This window comes from Ranitomeya imitator, chromosome 2 (assembly GCF_032444005.1).
Source record: "Ranitomeya imitator isolate aRanImi1 chromosome 2, aRanImi1.pri, whole genome shotgun sequence".
In the NCBI taxonomy this organism is placed as follows: Eukaryota; Metazoa; Chordata; class Amphibia; order Anura; family Dendrobatidae; genus Ranitomeya; species Ranitomeya imitator.
In genome coordinates this window covers 307,751,521-307,768,672 of record NC_091283.1, presented here as the reverse complement: position 1 = coordinate 307,768,672, position 17,152 = coordinate 307,751,521, and the positions used below count along the sequence as shown (strand labels likewise).

The window sequence follows — 17,152 nt, the reverse complement described above, 5'->3', positions numbered from 1 at the left end:
GCATGGGAACAGCGATTCAAGGAGCTGTGCTTCATGAGTCCCCTCAAATCCACTCCCCTCAACATGGGCATCAATCGCAGCAGAAGCGCCAACAGCACCAATGCCAGTACCCACAGCGGCGACAGCAGCAGGAGAAGCAAGTGGGATGGGCTTCTTCCCAGTAACGCGGCGGCAGCCATTCGGGGTCTCAGCGCAGCAGAAGCTCCAGTGAGCTACCAGGCCAAAAGAAGATCCATCCGTGGAAATGGTCCTTGGCACAAAGCCGGTATCTTTCTTTCTACATGAGGGTAAGTGAACTTTTGTGAAAGTCCATTCCTTGATTAGGGCCTGTTGTCTTCTCTCATAGGGGAAGAAATGTATAGCAAAGTCCAAGCATAGGATGTGTGCGCTCTGCACAGACGAGCTACCCACCATGTGGGAAAAGAGGCTCTGTACTACCTGCATAGAGCAAACAATTTTTGAAAAGTCTCCAAAATTTGCATCAGACCTGAGAACGTTAATCAAAAATCAGACAGAAGTCACCTTCAAAGTAAAGGCTCAAGGAAAAAACGTAGATCCAGGCACAGGTCCCCTGAATCAAGTGCTAGTGAGGGGGAGAGCGATTTTGTCTGACTCAAATAATTCATCATCTTCCCTTTCCTCTTCATCATCCTCAGAAGGGAGTCACAGCTGCTTCATAATAGAAGAGACAGACGCCCTTGTTTAAGCCATCAGAACAACCATGGGCCTAGTAGACTCACGGCCCCAAAAAACAGTCCAAGGCTTAATGTTTAGTGGTCTGTAGCAGAAAAAGCAGAGAGCATTCCCAGTGAAGGAAAAAATCCAGTCCCTAATTAAAATGGAGTGGAAGAGACCGGAAAAAAAGGCCTTCTAACCCCAAAGAGAAAGTACCCCTTCAAAGACCCAGTATGCTCTTTTGGGGGAAAAGCTCCAAAGCTGGATGTGGTGGTAGCAAAAGGCTCCAAGAAATTTGCTGTGCCTTTTGAGGACATGGGGACATTGAAAACCCCATGGATAAAAAGGCAGAGACATTCCTGAAAGGCTCCTCGGAGGCCGCTGGGGGAGATAAAACCAGCTATAGCCGCCACATGAACAGCTAGAGCCGTGATGACATGGCTAGATCACTTGGATCTACAGATCCTACAGATGGCCCTTTCGGAACAGAAGGTTCATTCAGAGGAAACCCCCAAAAGGCCACATGGAGAGTAGCCAGCTGCGCAGCACTACTGGGATCAGAAGCTTGTAGCACGGAGAGACGAGACTCCATGGACTTCAAAAAGGACATAATCCTGGACTGGTTTTCCCGTAGGAACAATAACTCCTTCTGAGTTGGAGTCGAGGTCTCAGCGGGGTCTATGGCCTGTCTGTACTGTGACAATCAGACTGCACTCAGATGTCATCCGAGTGGAGTCCTATTGTGAGATCTTTTGGAATACCTGGGGTGGACCCACAGATCCACGACATCGAACCTCCCAAGGGTGAGCTGACCAGGTAGACCACCCCCTATACAGGGAGCGTTAGGTGCAGACCAAAGGGAGACTATTGCCGCAGAAGCTGGAACCCGGAGACAAGTAGTAGGAGGTACAAAATAGAGAAACTAGGCGTAGGACGGACAGAGCGGGGTAAGATAAAGTACAGTTAGGTAAGAGCTGGGTACAGGCGAGACCAAAGGAGCACTGCGAAGGGGAAGACACAAAGGAAGCAGGACAGGAAAGAGACACCAGACTAACAGAGTACGGAGAGGACACTGGGAGGACTGGACTGGACGAGGAGACAAGGAAGCCTGGGAGAGACAGAGAAGCAGAACTGGCTGAACAGGGTGGGGACTCAAAACAGGCAGTGCAAAGACAAAGGTGGACCTGAGTCACAGAAACACAAAAGACAGACAGGCAAGGAGCAGAGGAAGGAATCGCCTAATATACATGGAGTGCTGGAGGACTTCCGGGTCACGGTCCTCCAGGATCACAGAGAGGAGATACAGAGCGCCTGTAAATCAGAAAGAGGAAGTGCTGGAGTGGGCGGTGCGCACGCGCACCCGACGAGAAGAATGAAAAAGAGGACGCACGCCTGCAGGAGGAGCGCGCCGCAGCGGATAAGTATGAGCGAAAGGAGTGGCCGTGACATTTAGCATGGTGTGTCATCTTATGAACATTCAGAGCAAACCAGCCTTTTTCACCTTGCAGGCCTGGGCTTTAACTTGTAAGTCTCGTTTGTCAAAGGCTCTGCGTTGGGCCTGGTGTCTCTCTTTTGTTTCCTCCCACTTGCGAGCAAGCTGGGCCTGGTAGTCCTCCCAACTCAAAGCTTCCACAGTCTCTCCCTTCAGGTTTTCTGCACCGGGGAACCCCATAAAGTCTGATCTGGGATTCACCCAGCGGTATACAGTCCGCTCTGCATACAACTCACCCAGCAGGGTGGTGGGCGCAATTGGGGCCTGCATGAATTGCTCCATTCCCGTGGCCTGGTCCCAAGGCTCGAGGCGCTGAAGCCGGCGGGTATTGCGGGGAGGGGAAGCTGCTACAGGGCCTATCAGCAGGTCCTCTGTCACCTGGGCAGGGTCGGCGTTCATACCTGCCTTAGCGGTGTCCTCGATGTCGGCTGGCTCTGCTGGCGGCGGTGTCTGCAGTGGTGCTGGCAACGGCTCCTGGAGCGGTGTAGGGAGCGGTGTTGGTGGCGGTGCCTGTAGGTCCTCCGCAGGCATTGCCCAGCATGCAGCCTTGGCGTTCACCCACAGCTGCAGGAGTTGGTCGATCAGCTCTTCCACCCCGGTCTGCAGGAAGTCAGCGCCAGCTGTGGATGCCTGGTTGCGGTGCCTCTCTAGGTGGCTGGGGGAGTCCTCTGCTCCGACCCCACGCTCTGGTTCCGGGCGGCTGGCGATGGCGTCGTCCACGTGGCTGGCTCCTTCCTCGTCCTTTTCCCGCTGTCTTCTCCTGGGGCGGTTTAGTTTTCTTTGTCTCCGCCCGCCATTGAGGATCAGGAGGCGGATCTGACGGACACATCCTCAAGGTACAGAGATATTTAGACTGGGCGGCCATTATTTTCTGTGCCTCTCAGTTCGTTCACGCCTACATCGCCACGCCCTTCTTCTTTTCCTGCGCTCCTCATAGCGCTGTAATGGCAGCAGTTTTGGCAGGAATTTTGGCGGTCTTTTGCAATACACAGTCCTTTAGTAAATCACAGTTCAAATACAATTCTGGCACAGTTCTTAGACGCACATGACCCGACTTTCAGGCTTAAGTAGATCCTGTTTGTGACGCCAAAAGATTGGAGCGCCCCCAAGGGCTAGGGGACCTCTGTACCAGGCCCTTCGGTTCTCAAGGGAGATGTCACGGTGGCTGACCCAGTCCGTGGAACCCCCGGGAGGTCCGTTGATAAAAGGGAAAGGTCTTTAAAGGGGAAATGTTTGTGACGCCACCTGTGGTATTCAGTCAGGGTGACCGACACTGCTTAGGGGTCCGCTGGGGTGATGTTATGGCAGCTAGATGGTATACCTTCCCACAGGTGAAATATGTCCCCAGGGCTTCCCAGAGTGTAGATGGTGGATGGTGTAAGGCGCAGTGAAGAACGAGGACACATGGCTACAGTCTCTATACCTTTTTGCTGAAGGCTTCAGCATCCACAGTCCAGAGCACCAGATCTCAGGTCAGGCAGAGTCCGGCCAATCTGAAGGCAAATCCAGAGTCTCCTTATCCAGGTGGAAATCAGTAGCCTTCCTGTAGTGCCTGGATGTTGTGGTACCTTACTGCTGAGCTGCTCATAAGGTCCTCACAACTGTTGTAGATGTTCTAGATGTTATGTCTTTCTTTCTGTCCCCCAGATGGATAGGAACAACCCGTATGACTGATGGCCTGAGGCTTTTTACAGGGACTCTAGCACACCCCAGCCCCCACAAGTTGCCACTGTGCCTCCTGGGTATGTGTCTGGCAGATAATATTGAATTAGCTGTCCTGCCGGTCTCTGGAGCAAGGCTTGGAGACGATTACTCCCTCGGTGTTCCGGTTACCGGATCCTGCGCCTCAGAAAGGAGGCAGCCTGTGTAGGGCAGAACTCTTTCTGGTTTCCTCTCCTTTTGCTATGACTTCGTTTCTCACCCTCTACAATACAATTCGCTGTTTGTGTCTTTTTCTTAGGATGCTGCCGCACGCCGGGCCAATGCAGCTCTGTGGCCTTCTGTTCTCGGCCTCTGACAGGATCCCACCCCTGTCAGGGACCACTCTGTCTGCAGCTCTTAGATGTTCCTCCTTCCCCTCTGGCTGCCTGACAGGTGCTGCCTGGGTAAAGCCCAGCCAGCTTCTGCCTAACTTCCTATCCAGACCACCAGTTTTACCTAATTGTGAAGAGTGCCCTAATAAATTGGAGCATAGCTCCCCCTGGTGGACTGGAGTGTGAAGTGTGTTGTGTTGTTTGTGATACCTGGTTAGGTGATCTCCTTTATTGCCTTCGGACGTAACATCACTCCCCCTGGTGGAAGAATGACATTACTGCAATGACCAGGACCCTGGGGGCGCTGCACACAGAAAATCGGACGGAAAATTTACAAAGTCGAACACAACTGAGACAGGGGGAGTGGGAGTTGAACCTGACAGTATTCAATCACATAGCAGAACATTGGGGTTGGCCAGAAATAGACCTGTTTGCAAACAGCCGGAACCAGAAAGTAGAGGCTTTCTGCTCGATCAATCCCTTGGGGAGTCCAGTTGCTCTAGACGCCTTTACAATACCTTGGAATTACCATCTAGCTTACACCTTCCCGCCAATAGCCCTGATTCCCTTAGTGCTGAGGAAAATTCGGGAGGACAACGCGACGGTGATCGTTTAAGCCCCTTTCTGGTCGAGGAGGACTGTTATGATCTGGTGGCCTAGGAGCAGCATGAGACAGACTCTGGAGAAGGTGGTCCCTGTACTGACCGCAAACCCTGAACCTAGCAGCGCAACTAGAAGTAGCCGTGGGGGGTACCTAACACTCCCTAGACCCCTCGACACAGCCTAAGAACTAACTTCCCCTAAAGACAGAAACAGGAAACCTATCTTGCCTCAGAGAAAATCCCCAAAGGATAGATAGCCCCCCACAAATATTGACTGTGAGAGGAGAGGGAAATAACATACGCAGACATGAAATCAGAATTTAGCATAGGAGGCCATACTAGCTAAAAAGAAAGAATAGAACAGAGTACTATGCGGTCAGTATAAAAACGCTAGAAAATATCAACCACAGAAAATACAAATCACCACATCTGACTAAAGACATGGGGGGTATATCTGCATCTCCAGAGACACAGCTTGGCTGCAAAAAAAATCCTTTACAGACAAAGCTGGACAAAACAAAACATGAAAATGCACAGAACTATATGGTCCACAGCAGTGGACAGCAAAAACAATGCCAGAACTTATCTTTGAACAAATGAACAGCAGACCAGGAGAGACCAGGTATGGATGTGAATCCTCCAAAAACAATGGACAACTGGCACTGACTAAAGGATAAAGCAGGACTTAAATAGCCCAGCCCAGATTGCAAAAAATGGATACACCTGATAAATGCTGCGATCCAACTACCGCAGCACTACCACTCGTAACCACCGGAGGGAGCCCAAGAGCAGAATTCACAAGAGAGGACATGGTTTTCGTGGCTGAGGATGATGTCCATTTCAGAGCCTTGGGTTCTCCCAGACATAACAGATCTTTTGTCCCCAGGGGTCAGTGGCTCATCTGCAGGTAGAAAACTTGCATATGACAGCATGGAACTTGAAAGGTCACTTCTGAGCAATAGGGGTTCTCTCCAAACTTAGTCGCCACTTTACTACAAAGTAGGAAACCCGTAACTACCAAGGCGTATGGGAGAATTTGGAAAAAATTTATTTCAGTCTCAGGTGCCAATCTAGTCGGGGAAGTTCCAATAAACAATATTTTAGAATTCCTACAGAAGGGTTTGGAGCAGGGTCTGTCTACAAGCGCCTTTAAAGTTCTGTTTGCAGCACTAGGGGCCTTGTACAACCATGACCTGGTAGATCCAGACCTATTTTCCTTCATACTACTCCACCCTGAGACCTGAATTTTGTCCTTACTGGGCTAACTAAGGCTCCCTTTGAACCCCGGTGGGAAGCCCCACTGAAAATTATATCTCTTAAAACCTCCCTGCTTGTAGCTTTAACATCAGCACGTAGAGTTAGTGATATCCAGGATTTGTCAGCATACTCGCCTTTCACACAGATACTGGAGAAAAGAGTTGTTCTTAAAACCGAGCCAGCCTATCTTCCGAAAGTAGCATCGCGGTTTCACAGGTGGCAAGAAATATCCCTGCCGTTCTTCTGCCCCAATCACAAAAATAATTTGGAGGAAGTCCTACATACATTAGATTTAAAAAGAGATGCCTAATCCATTATCTGGTAGCTATGAGGGAGTGTAGGATGGATAGGTCTCTTTTTGTATGCTTCCGGGGTACATGGAAAGGACAAAAAGCATCAAAAGCCACACTGGCACGGTGGAAAAGAGACAATATCACCCTATCATATTCCTCATGCGGAGTAGTCATTCTAGAGGAGATAAGAGCCCATTCGACTAGAGCAGTGGCGACTTCCTGGGCAGAGAGAGACGGCGCCTCGATAGATCAAATATGTAGAGCGGCTGCTTGGTCTTCTCCCTCTACGTCCTTTAACCATTATCGGCTATACCTGGCCTCTTCTTCAGATCTTTCCTCTGGGAGAAGCGTTCTGGAGGCAGTGGTCCCCCCCCCCCCCCTAATGTACAATCTATGTAATTCTCTATGGTGCTGTCATGGGGGAAAGAGAAAAACATAGTTACTTACCGATAACGGTATTTCTCTGAGCACATGATGGCACCCATACATTCCCTCCCTTCACATGTGGGTGTGCACACTGAAATTAGTTAGTTTGGAAAATTGCCACGCGGTGTCTCTATTAAGCTTATATTAATGCTAAATATTTTATGTACCCATTCATGATACCAGTCTGAAGTTCCATTAATGTTCTGTAAACCAACTGATGCGGGAGAGAGGTGCTGCCTTTTTTATCTGTAGGTTTCCTGTCCCTGTGGGGTGGATCCCCTCTCTCCATGGTGCCGTCATGGGCTCAGAGAAATACCGTTATCGGTAAGTAACTATGTTTCTATCTTAGCAGATGACTGTACCAGGAGATCAGAGGGACAGCTGACTTCTTCAATTTTTAAATCTGATGATCTTGAGATCCTACAAGATACAACTGAAGTGATTGCTGTTACTCCAGATACACCATCATCCATTCACAGCAAAGATCTGTCATCTAATCCTATGAAACGGGTCCCATCTTCTGATTCATTACCGACTACTAAGGAAAATCAAAGTCACAAAGGAGGCACTAAAAAACAAACTGCTTGTGTTAAGCACCAGATAATCCAGAGAGGGGAGAAGCCTTTTTCATGTTCAGAATGTGGGAGATGTTTTAACATTAAATCAGCTTGTGTTAGGCACCAGAGAATCCACAGAGGGGAGAAGCCCTTTTCATGTTCAGAATGTGGGAAATTTTTTAACCAGAAAGGGAGTCTTGTTACACACCAAATAACTCACACAGGAGAAAAGCCTTTTTCCTGTTCAGAATGTGGGAAATGTTTTAACATTAAATCAGCTTGTGTTAGGCACCAGAGAATCCACACAGGGGAGAAGCCTTTTTCATGTTCAGAATGTGGGAAATGTTTTAACCAGAAAGGGAGTCTTGTTATACACCAAAAAACTCACACAGGAGAGAAGCCTTTTTCCTGTTCAGAATGTGGGAAATGTTTTAACATTAAATCAGCTTGTGTTAGGCACCAGAGAATTCACACAGGAGATAAGCCTTTTTCCTGTTCAGAATGTGGGAAATGTTTTTACGAGAAATCACATCTTATTAACCACCAGAAAACTCACACAGGGGAGAAGCCTTTTTTCTGTTCAGAATGTGGGAAATGTTTCGGGCATAAATCAGATTTTGTTAACCACCAGAGAGCTCACACAGGGGAGAAGCCTTATTCCTGTGCAAAATGTGGGAAATGTTTTACTTGGGAATCAACTGTTAATAAACATCAGAGAGTTCACATAGGGGAGAAGCCTTTCTTATGTTCATAATGTTGGAATAGTTTTAACCAAAATTGGATTTTCTTAAATGGGTTGTCTCTTGTCATTCCTCATGTTTTGTTATAGAAGGATAAAACTAAACTTTATTAATTCCAAATTTAAAACTATACTCATAATTCACCCTCTGAAGGTTAGTCAGTAGGTGACTAATAGAAAAAATAAATACACTACATTTCAGTATTTGGGGCGAGGTGACATATACACACTCACTCTCCAAGCCTCTCATTTCTATGGGTTTCATCGTCCTTACCAAAGGCGACTCATCAGGATACTTTATTTAGCCCCTTAACCCCCAAGGGTGGTTTGCATGTTAATGACCGAGCCAATTTTTTACAATTCTGACCAATGTCCCTTTATGATGTAATAACTCTGGAACCCTTCCATGGATCCCGATAATTCTGACATTGTTTTCTCGTGACATATTGTACTTCACGATAATGGTAAAAAATTTTCAATATGCCTTGCGTTTATTTATGAAAAAACGGCAATATGGCGAAAATTTTGAAAATAATGCAATTTTCAGACTTTGAATTTGTATGCCCTTAAATCAGAGAGATATGTCACAAAAAATACTTAATAAGCAACATTTCCCACATGTCTACTTTACATCAGAACAATTTTGGAACCAATTTTTTTATTTTTTATTAGGAAGTTATAAGGGTTAAAAGTTAACCAGCGATTTCTCATTTTTACAACACCATTTTTTTTTTTAGGGACCATATCACATTTGAAGTCATTTTGAAGGATGTATATGATAGAAAATACCCAAAAGTGACACAATTCTAAAAACTGCACCCCTCAAGGTGCTCAAAACCACATTCATGAAGTTTACTAACCCTTCAGGCGCTTCACAAGAATTTTTGGAATGTTTAAAAAAAAATCAACATTTAACTTTTTTTTCACAAAAAAATTACTTCAGATCCAATCTTTTTAATTTTACCAAGGGTAACAGGAGAAATTCGACCCCAAAAGTTGTTGTACAATTACTCCTGAGTACGCTGATACCCCATATATGGGTGTAAACCACTGTTTGGGCGCACAGTAGAGCTCGGAAGGGAAGGAGTGCCATTTGACTTTTCAATGGAAAATTGGCTGGAATTGACATCGGACGCCATGTCGCGTTTGGGACCGCCTGATGTGCCTAAACAGTGGAAACCCCCCAATTCTAACTCCAACCCTAACCCCAACACACCCCTAACCCTAATCCCAACCCTAACCCTTACTGTAGTCCCAACCCTAACTTTAGCACCACCCCTAACCCTAATGGGAAAATGGAAATAAATACATTTTTTTATTTTATTATTTTTTCCTAACTAAGGCGGTTATCAAGGGGGTTTGATTTACTATTTATAGCGGGTTTTTATGTTTGGCAGCTGTTACACACTAAAGACACTTTTTATTGCAAAAAATAGTTTTTGCATCAACACATTTTGAGAGCTATAATTTTTCCAAATTTTGGCCCACAGAGTCATGTAAGGTCTTGTTTTTTCGGGATGAGTTGACGTTTTTATTGGTCCCATTTTCGGGCATATGACATTTTTTTATCTCTTTTTATTCCGATTTTTGTGAGTCAGAATGAACAAAAACCAGCAATCCCGGAATTGCTTTTGTTTTCTTTATAATTTTTTTTTATACCGTTCCTCTTGTGGTAAAATTGATAGGGCAGCTTTATTCTTTGGGTCAGTTGTTGTGAATTCTGTGGCTGAATTCACTCCTGTGGTCACAAGTGGTACTGCAGCTTCTGAGCTTCCTTCCTCAGGTGTTCTAGTGAGCTCGTTAACTGCTTCGTTACTTAACTCCGCCTGATGCTGCTATCCCTGCTCCTTGTCAATGTTCCAGTGTTGGATCTGAGCTTCTCCTGATTGTTCCTGTGTCTTGCTGCTCTGTATAGCTAAGTGCTTTTTTGCTATTTTGTTGCTTTTTTTCTGTCCAGCTTGTCTTTGTTTTGCTGGTAGCTCTGAGAAGCAAAGGGTGTACCGCCGTGCCGTTAGTTCGGCACGGTGGGTCTTTTTTGCCCCCTTTGCGTGGTTTTTGCTTTAGGGTTTTTTGTAGACTGCAAAGTTCGCTTTACTATCCTCGCTCTGTCTAAGATTATCGGGCCCCACTTTGCTGAATCTATTTCATCCCTACGTTTTGTCTTTTCATCTTACTCACAGTCATTATATGTGGGGGGCTGCCTTTTCCTTTGGGGTATTTCTCTGGGGGCAAGTCAGGCCTATTTTTCTATCTTCAGGCTAGCTAGTTTCTTAGGCTGTGCCGAGTTGCATAGGTAGTTGCTAGGCGCAATCCACAGCCGCTTTTAGTTGTGTTTAGGATAGGATCAGGTGTGCAGTCTACAGAGTTTCCACGTCTCAGAGCTCGTTCTTTTGTTTTTGGGTATTTGTCAGATCACTGTGTGCGCTCTGATCTCTAGGCGCACTGTGTCTCTGGATTGCCTTCATTACACCTTTCATTAGCAGACATAACAGTCAGTACAAATACAGTGATACCTCATTTATATCTTTTTTTCATGTTTTGGTGCTTTTACACAAAATAAACTATTTTATAGAAAAAATATATTTTTTTTCATCACTTTATTCTGAGAGCTATAACTTTTTAATTTTCTTTGCTGATGGAGCTGTATGGGGGCCTGTTTTTTGTGGGATAAGATGATGTTTTCAGCGGTACAGTTTTTATGTACATCTGTCTTTTGATCGCGTTTTATTGCATTTCTTGTTCGGCGATGATAAAGGATTGTTTTTTTGCATGTTTTTTTATTTTTTTTACGGTGTTCACTGAAGGCGTTAACTAGTGGGACAGTTTTATAGAGCGGGTCATTACAGACGCGCAATACCAAATATGTGTACTTTTATTGTTTTTTTATTTATATAAATAAATGGATTTATTGGAAAAATATTTATTTTTTTTCTTTTATTTGGGGATTTTTAAAAAAAATATTTTTACACATTCAAAATTTTTTTTTTTTACTTTATAACATTGTTCCAGGTTGGGACAGCACTATATTACATCAGATCGCTGATATGACACTTTGCACAGCACAGTGTCAGATCAGCGATCTAACAGGCAGTGAAGGAGATTTGCCGGCACCTGTTCTTAGCAGGAACTCTCAAGCCACCTCCCAGAAGGACCCAGAAGGACTCTGAGGCCATCTTGGAGCCGGAGGTCGCCATGGAGACTTCCGGAACTGCAAGATCGCATCGCGTTGTTCTGGTGGGAGAGCGCAGAGAGCCCCCTCCCTGCGCGATTGTTCTCTATGCCGCTGTCACTACTGACAGCGGCATAAGAGGGGTTAAATGCCCAAGATCGGCGCTAGCACCGATTGTGGGCATTGCTGCGGGGTGTCAGCTGTCACAAACAGCTGACACCCGCACGCGATCGCTGCGGTGCTCACCGTTAGACCGTGCGATTGTGCCACCGTACTAGCCCGGCAGCTGGCAGAAATGCAGTGCCTGCAGCACAGTACTAGTATGGCGCATGTTGCGAAGGGGTTCAGCAAATTTAAGAATTGTCAAGTTTTTGATGTGTTTCATGATTCTTTAATTGTATGTCTACTCTAATTTGACTGTAAAACAATAAAAGTCTGATATATGAAAACATACACAGCTGCAATAGCGTATTCCGTGTCTGATTCATGCTGCCTATGAAAAATTTAAAAATTGAGTAGAACCTGTAGGTGGCATACAGTACAGACCAAAAGTTTGGACACACCTCATTTAAAGATTTTTCTGTATTTTCATGACTATGAAAATTGTACATTCTCATTGAAGACATCAAAACTATGAATTAACACATGTGGAATTATATACTTAACAAAAAAAAGTGTGAAACTACTGAAAATATGTTATGTTAAATATGTTAGATTCTAGGTTCTTCAAAGTCACCTTTTGCTTTGATGACTGCTTTGCACACTCTTGGCATTCTCTTGATGAGCTACAAGAGGTAGTCACAGGGAATGGTCTTCCAACAATCTTGAAGGAGTTCCCAGAGATGCTTAGCACTTGTTGGCCCTTTTGCCTTCACTCTGCGGTCCAGCTCACACCAAACCATCTCGATTGGGTTCAGGTCTGGTGACTGTGGAGGCCAGGTCATCTGGCGTAGCACCCCATCACTCTCCTTCTTGGTCAAATAGCCCTTACACAGCCTCCAAGATGTGTTTGGTTGGAACCAAAGATCTCAGATTTGGACTCATCAGACCAAAGCACAGATTTCCACTGGTCTAATGTCCATTCCTCATGTTCTTTAGCCCAAACAAGTCTCTTCTGCTTGTTCCCTGTCCTTAGCAGTGGTTTCCTAGCAGCTATTTTACCATGAAGGCCTGCTTCACAAAGTCTCCTCTTAACAGTTGTTGTAGAGATGTGTCTGCTGCTAGAACTCTGTGTGGCACTGACCTGGTCTCTAATCTGGGCTGCTGTTAGCCTGCTATTTCTGAGGCTGGTGACTTGGATAAACTTATTAAACAGATCAGCGGTAGCTCTTTTCTTGCTAAACGTTTTCGGTCCTTTGTGGACCTTCTTCAGAGCAAGTTTATCTGGAGCGTAGGATCTGGACTTATAAGCAGATGTATGAGTATATTGGCAATATATGTAGAGGCAAATTTCAGAGGCAGTAATGGAGACTGGTGACTGTGAGCGCGCCTCCCTCAGCGTCTCAGCACGCCACCAGCGCTCCAGGCAACAGAACGCACACAGTGTGGGTACACAGCATGCCCAAGCAGCTTATTCTGCTCACAGTCACCAGTCTCCATCACTGCCTCTGAAATTTGCCTCCACATATATTGCCAATATACTCATACATCTGCTTATAAGTCCAGATCCTATGCTCCAGATAAACCTGCTCTGAAGAAGGTCCACAAAGGACCAAAAACGTTTAGCAAGAAAAGAGCTACCGCTGGTCTGTTTGTCCAGATGTAAAGTAAATGACTTTATTTTCTACAAGCATTTTTGAGTGCCAAGCTTTTTGATGCATTTGATTTAAGGGGCTGGAAACCCTACTTGAGCACCTCTACTCACAAATTTATAGAGTGCCGTGTAACTTGTTCTTAGATAAACTTATCCTCAGAAGCAGAGGTGAGTCTTTGTCTTCCTTTCCTGGGGTAGTCCTCATGTGAGCCAGTTTCTTTGCAGCGCTTGATGGTTTTTGCCACTGCACTTGGGGACACTTTCAAAGTTTTCCCCATTTTTCAGACTGACTGACTTTCATTTCTTAAAGTAATGATGGCCACTCGTTTTTCTTTACTTAGCTGCTTTTTTTCTTGCCATAATACAAATTCTAATAGTCTATTCAGTAGGACTATCAGCTGTGTATCCACCAGACTTCTGCACAACACAACTGATGGTCCCAAACCCAATTTTAAAGCAAGAAATCCCACTTATGAAACCTGACAGGGCACACCTGTGAAGTGAAAACCATTCCTGGTGACTACCTCTTGAGCTCATCAAGAGAACGCCAAGAGTGTGCAAAGCAGTCAGCAAAGCAAAAGGTGGCTACTTTGAAGAACCTAGAATATAAGACATAATTTCAGTTCTTTCACACTTTTTTGTTAAGTATATAATTCCACATGTGTTAATTCATAGTTTTGATGCCTTCAGTGTGAATGTACAATTTTCATAGTCATGAAAATACAGAAAAATCTTTAAATGAGAAGGTGTGTCCAAAAATGGTCTGTACTGTATGTCGGGTAACATTCGCAGAACATCTCTGACAGAAAGTTTGATTGGAATGTGCACAGGGTATTATGGAGCATTGAATAGTATTTGGGAAGCATTGTCATACACATAGATCTTTGGCGGGTGCAACTAAAATCCAAAATCGACAGTCATCTAATATATGACAATGCATGGGGCTAACATTCATCTAGTGGGTATTTATTGGGGTCCAAGCACCTGAGATATGTGGAGTATCTTTTTAGGATACACCATGTTTGGAGAAGTTAAAAAGTTTGCGAGAAAATTATTCTGATCAGACTCTGATCAGAGTTTAATCACAGTTTGTTTAAAGTGTGGCATGAGTGTCTTCCGATATTCTTGTACATGGAGATATTTTTAAAAAAAGGTTCTTCAGCTTCTCCGTTCTGACAGTCCACGAAAATCTGACTGCACTCGGATGTCATCCGAGAGCAGTCCAATTTTTTTCATGAACCCATTGACTTGCATTGCTAATTTTGATCCAAAGCTTGGATCAATATCGGCATGTTTCCAATATTTTCCTTTTACCACTTGGTCGGAGGAAAAAATTGGACAGGTGAATGGCTGTCACGGGGCTACTGCGACAGAGAGGTTCCAGAGAACTGCAGCGCTCTGGGCCTCGTTCACACACAGTGAACAGAAGCTCTTCTCCTATGTTCTGACCTGGCTGCTTTGTGCCAGCAGTGCAGGAGTTAAACTTATTGCTGAGAGCTGGGTCTCTCATGTGAAGTGGATTTTGTAATCTCATCCTCTATATAGACTCAGCCCTGACTACAGCTATTGTCAGTGATCAGTTCAGCTGCCTGGCTTGGAGAGTGTGAAGGAGCGTAGAGTTGGAGTTTGGAGGTTTATTTACAGAGATTGGTGTCTGCTGTTTTGGTTGCATGTTAAACTTGTTTTCCTTCCTAGTTTTTTCCTTCTCTTCCCTTCTCTGTGTTTCCTCTGTGGTTGTGAGCATTTGGTGAGTTTGAGACTTTTAGTTACCTTGTCTGTATACCCTGTTAGTTGTTGTATTTATACACTGGTGCAGTCCACCTCCCTTGGGGGGAGAGGGGGCCACTGATGGGGCCTGCACAGGAGACAGGGATACGCTGGCGGCTCAGGCCTCCTAACCATTATAGGTACCCCTGAGATAAGGGAAAGCCAGGGCCCCATTATAGTGGCAGGGACAGGTGAGGGTCCCAGTACGCCATCCTGCCCCTTTATCGCCGTTAACGGCGTGACAGTATCACTGACCTAAAAAATTTTCTTGGTCCAATATGGACCCCATTGCTGCTTTAGCTGGACAATTGCAGCAACTCAGTCGGCGGTTGTATAGCGCACTCCAGTTGCCACTGCAGGGGATTTTACACCTCCACAAGCTTCGCTGGAGCCTAAAATTGCGTTACCTGACAGATTCTCTGGGGGGCATGACAAATTTGTTGCATTCAGGGAGGCCTGTAAATTGTATTTTAGGTTGCGTCCTCACGCTTCAGGTTCAGAGGAGCAGAGGGTTGGAATTGTAGTATCGCTCCTACAAGGTGATCCTCAGGCCTGGGCATTTTCACTTCCCGCTGACGCTTTGCCATTACAAACTGTGGAGGCGTTTTTTCAAGCCTTAGGTCAAGTGTATGATGATCCTGACCGCGTCTCCCTCGCTGAGTCCACAATACGCCATCTTACACAGGGAGACCGGCCAGTAGAGGAGTACTGCTCTGAGTTTCGGAGATGGGCTACTGACACAATGTGGAATGACCCTGCACTCCGCAGTCAATTTTATCAGGGCCTCTCTGATAAAATAAAAGATGCCTTCACTCTACAGGAGACACCAACCACACTGGAGGCAGCTATGTCTCTTGCGATTCGTGTGGACCGCCGCCTGCGCCAGAGACTTAATGAATCACCGCTATTCAAGGGTAATTCAGATTTTGACTCACCAGAATCTGAGTCTCTAGGAGAACCTATGCAGTTGGGTGGCGCTTCTCGTTCTAAGTCCACTCACTTGTAACTCAGGGTGCATTCCACATTGCCAGGGTTCCTTTTCTTTTAACATCACACAATGACAGTCAGAGTCCAGGTTCATCTTCAACAAAACAATTTTACTCAGCTTGTCCAAGTTAGTCACAGAAACATTACAAGATTCTTCGCAGAATATCACCATTCTGTTCCCTGTACTGTCCCTTTCTCCTCTTGGAATATCTGCCGGTTCTGCAGCTTCCTGACTGGTCAGACTAAACAGCTTCAGGAGTTCCCCACCTGCTTCCCTCTCCAAAGGTAAAGTCAAAGAATGGCTCTTCCATTGTTTACCAGGCCGTAGGCCTTGGACATTAAGAGCAGATCACACGAAGTTAGCTGCTACCATTCTTATGCTGCCCAGATTTTCCTCCACTACCATGTGACTGTCAACTCTTAGGCCACGGACTGCTGGGCTCCTTGACTTAAAAGTCCCCCTTGGACATGACTGTCCTGTCCTTGCTCCCGGCTCACACTCTCTCTCTGACTAACTCCAGGAAGATCCCCAGAACTACTCTACATTAGCCTCTCCTAACTAGACTAATTCTATTGGTCTAACTAATTACCTATTCTATTCTACTGTGCTGCCCCTACTGTCTAAGTGCTACACTGTCCCTATATCTTCATAACAACATTAAAGGAATATATTTACAGCAATCGCACACCTTCAGTGTGAATACTGTCCAAAGAGGAGGGGCATATGACAGCCTGTCACCCCCTTACACTCCTCCCTTCTAAAATATGGTTGTTCCCGACCATACAGTGTCAGTCTAACTTAACTTTAAAACTGTAAAACACCCTTTTTTTTAATTTTGTTAACCACAGTAAGGCCCTTTTTGCTCATAAGAGTCTCTTTTTATTTGTTTTGGTTTTTTTTAGCATTCACCTCTGGCCTTTTGGCCAGCAATATGCCTTGGGCATAGTTCTCCATGACCCAGCACAATTTTCAGGTCATCCAGTTAACACTACAAGTTCCATTGGCTCTGGTCCCTTTTATTACCAGGACCTGAACACGTAAACAGTTTACATTAGGACTCACCACCAGTGTTTCACTGGTTGGGCCCAGGCCTTTTTGTCTGCCCTTAATCACACTGAGGTCAACATTGACACATGGTAAGGTTTTAATATTAGACAGTGTAGGACTGTCCCGATCAGAGTTACCGTGACGAGGTGGGATGGCTTTTGTGCTATTTTTTTTATCAAAAAACAGTATTACTAAAAACTCTGTTATTTAAATGCACTTTTGCTTTTCTACTTAGTTACATCAGGGTTTTCGCTTACTTTTTTCTCTTGTAGGTTTTAATGTTTTGTGGCCAATGTGAACATGCCTTTAACCTCTGCATGTGTACCAACTCAAGTATAGCTCAATTTTTTTTTC

At 45.2% G+C, this 17,152-nt stretch overlaps 1 protein-coding gene across 1 annotated transcript in view; it reads left to right on the top strand.

Moving 5' to 3' along the window:
- LOC138663371 (zinc finger protein 773-like) overlaps positions 1–10,248 on the top strand; it is a 50,586-nt gene extending 40,338 nt beyond the window's left edge. The window contains exon 7 of the mRNA XM_069749547.1: positions 7,128–10,248. Coding sequence (XP_069605648.1) covers positions 7,128–8,089 — 962 coding nt within the window. The 3' untranslated portion in view covers positions 8,090–10,248. The remainder of the gene's footprint in view (positions 1–7,127) is intronic.
- The last annotated feature ends 6,904 nt before the right edge of the window (positions 10,249–17,152 follow it).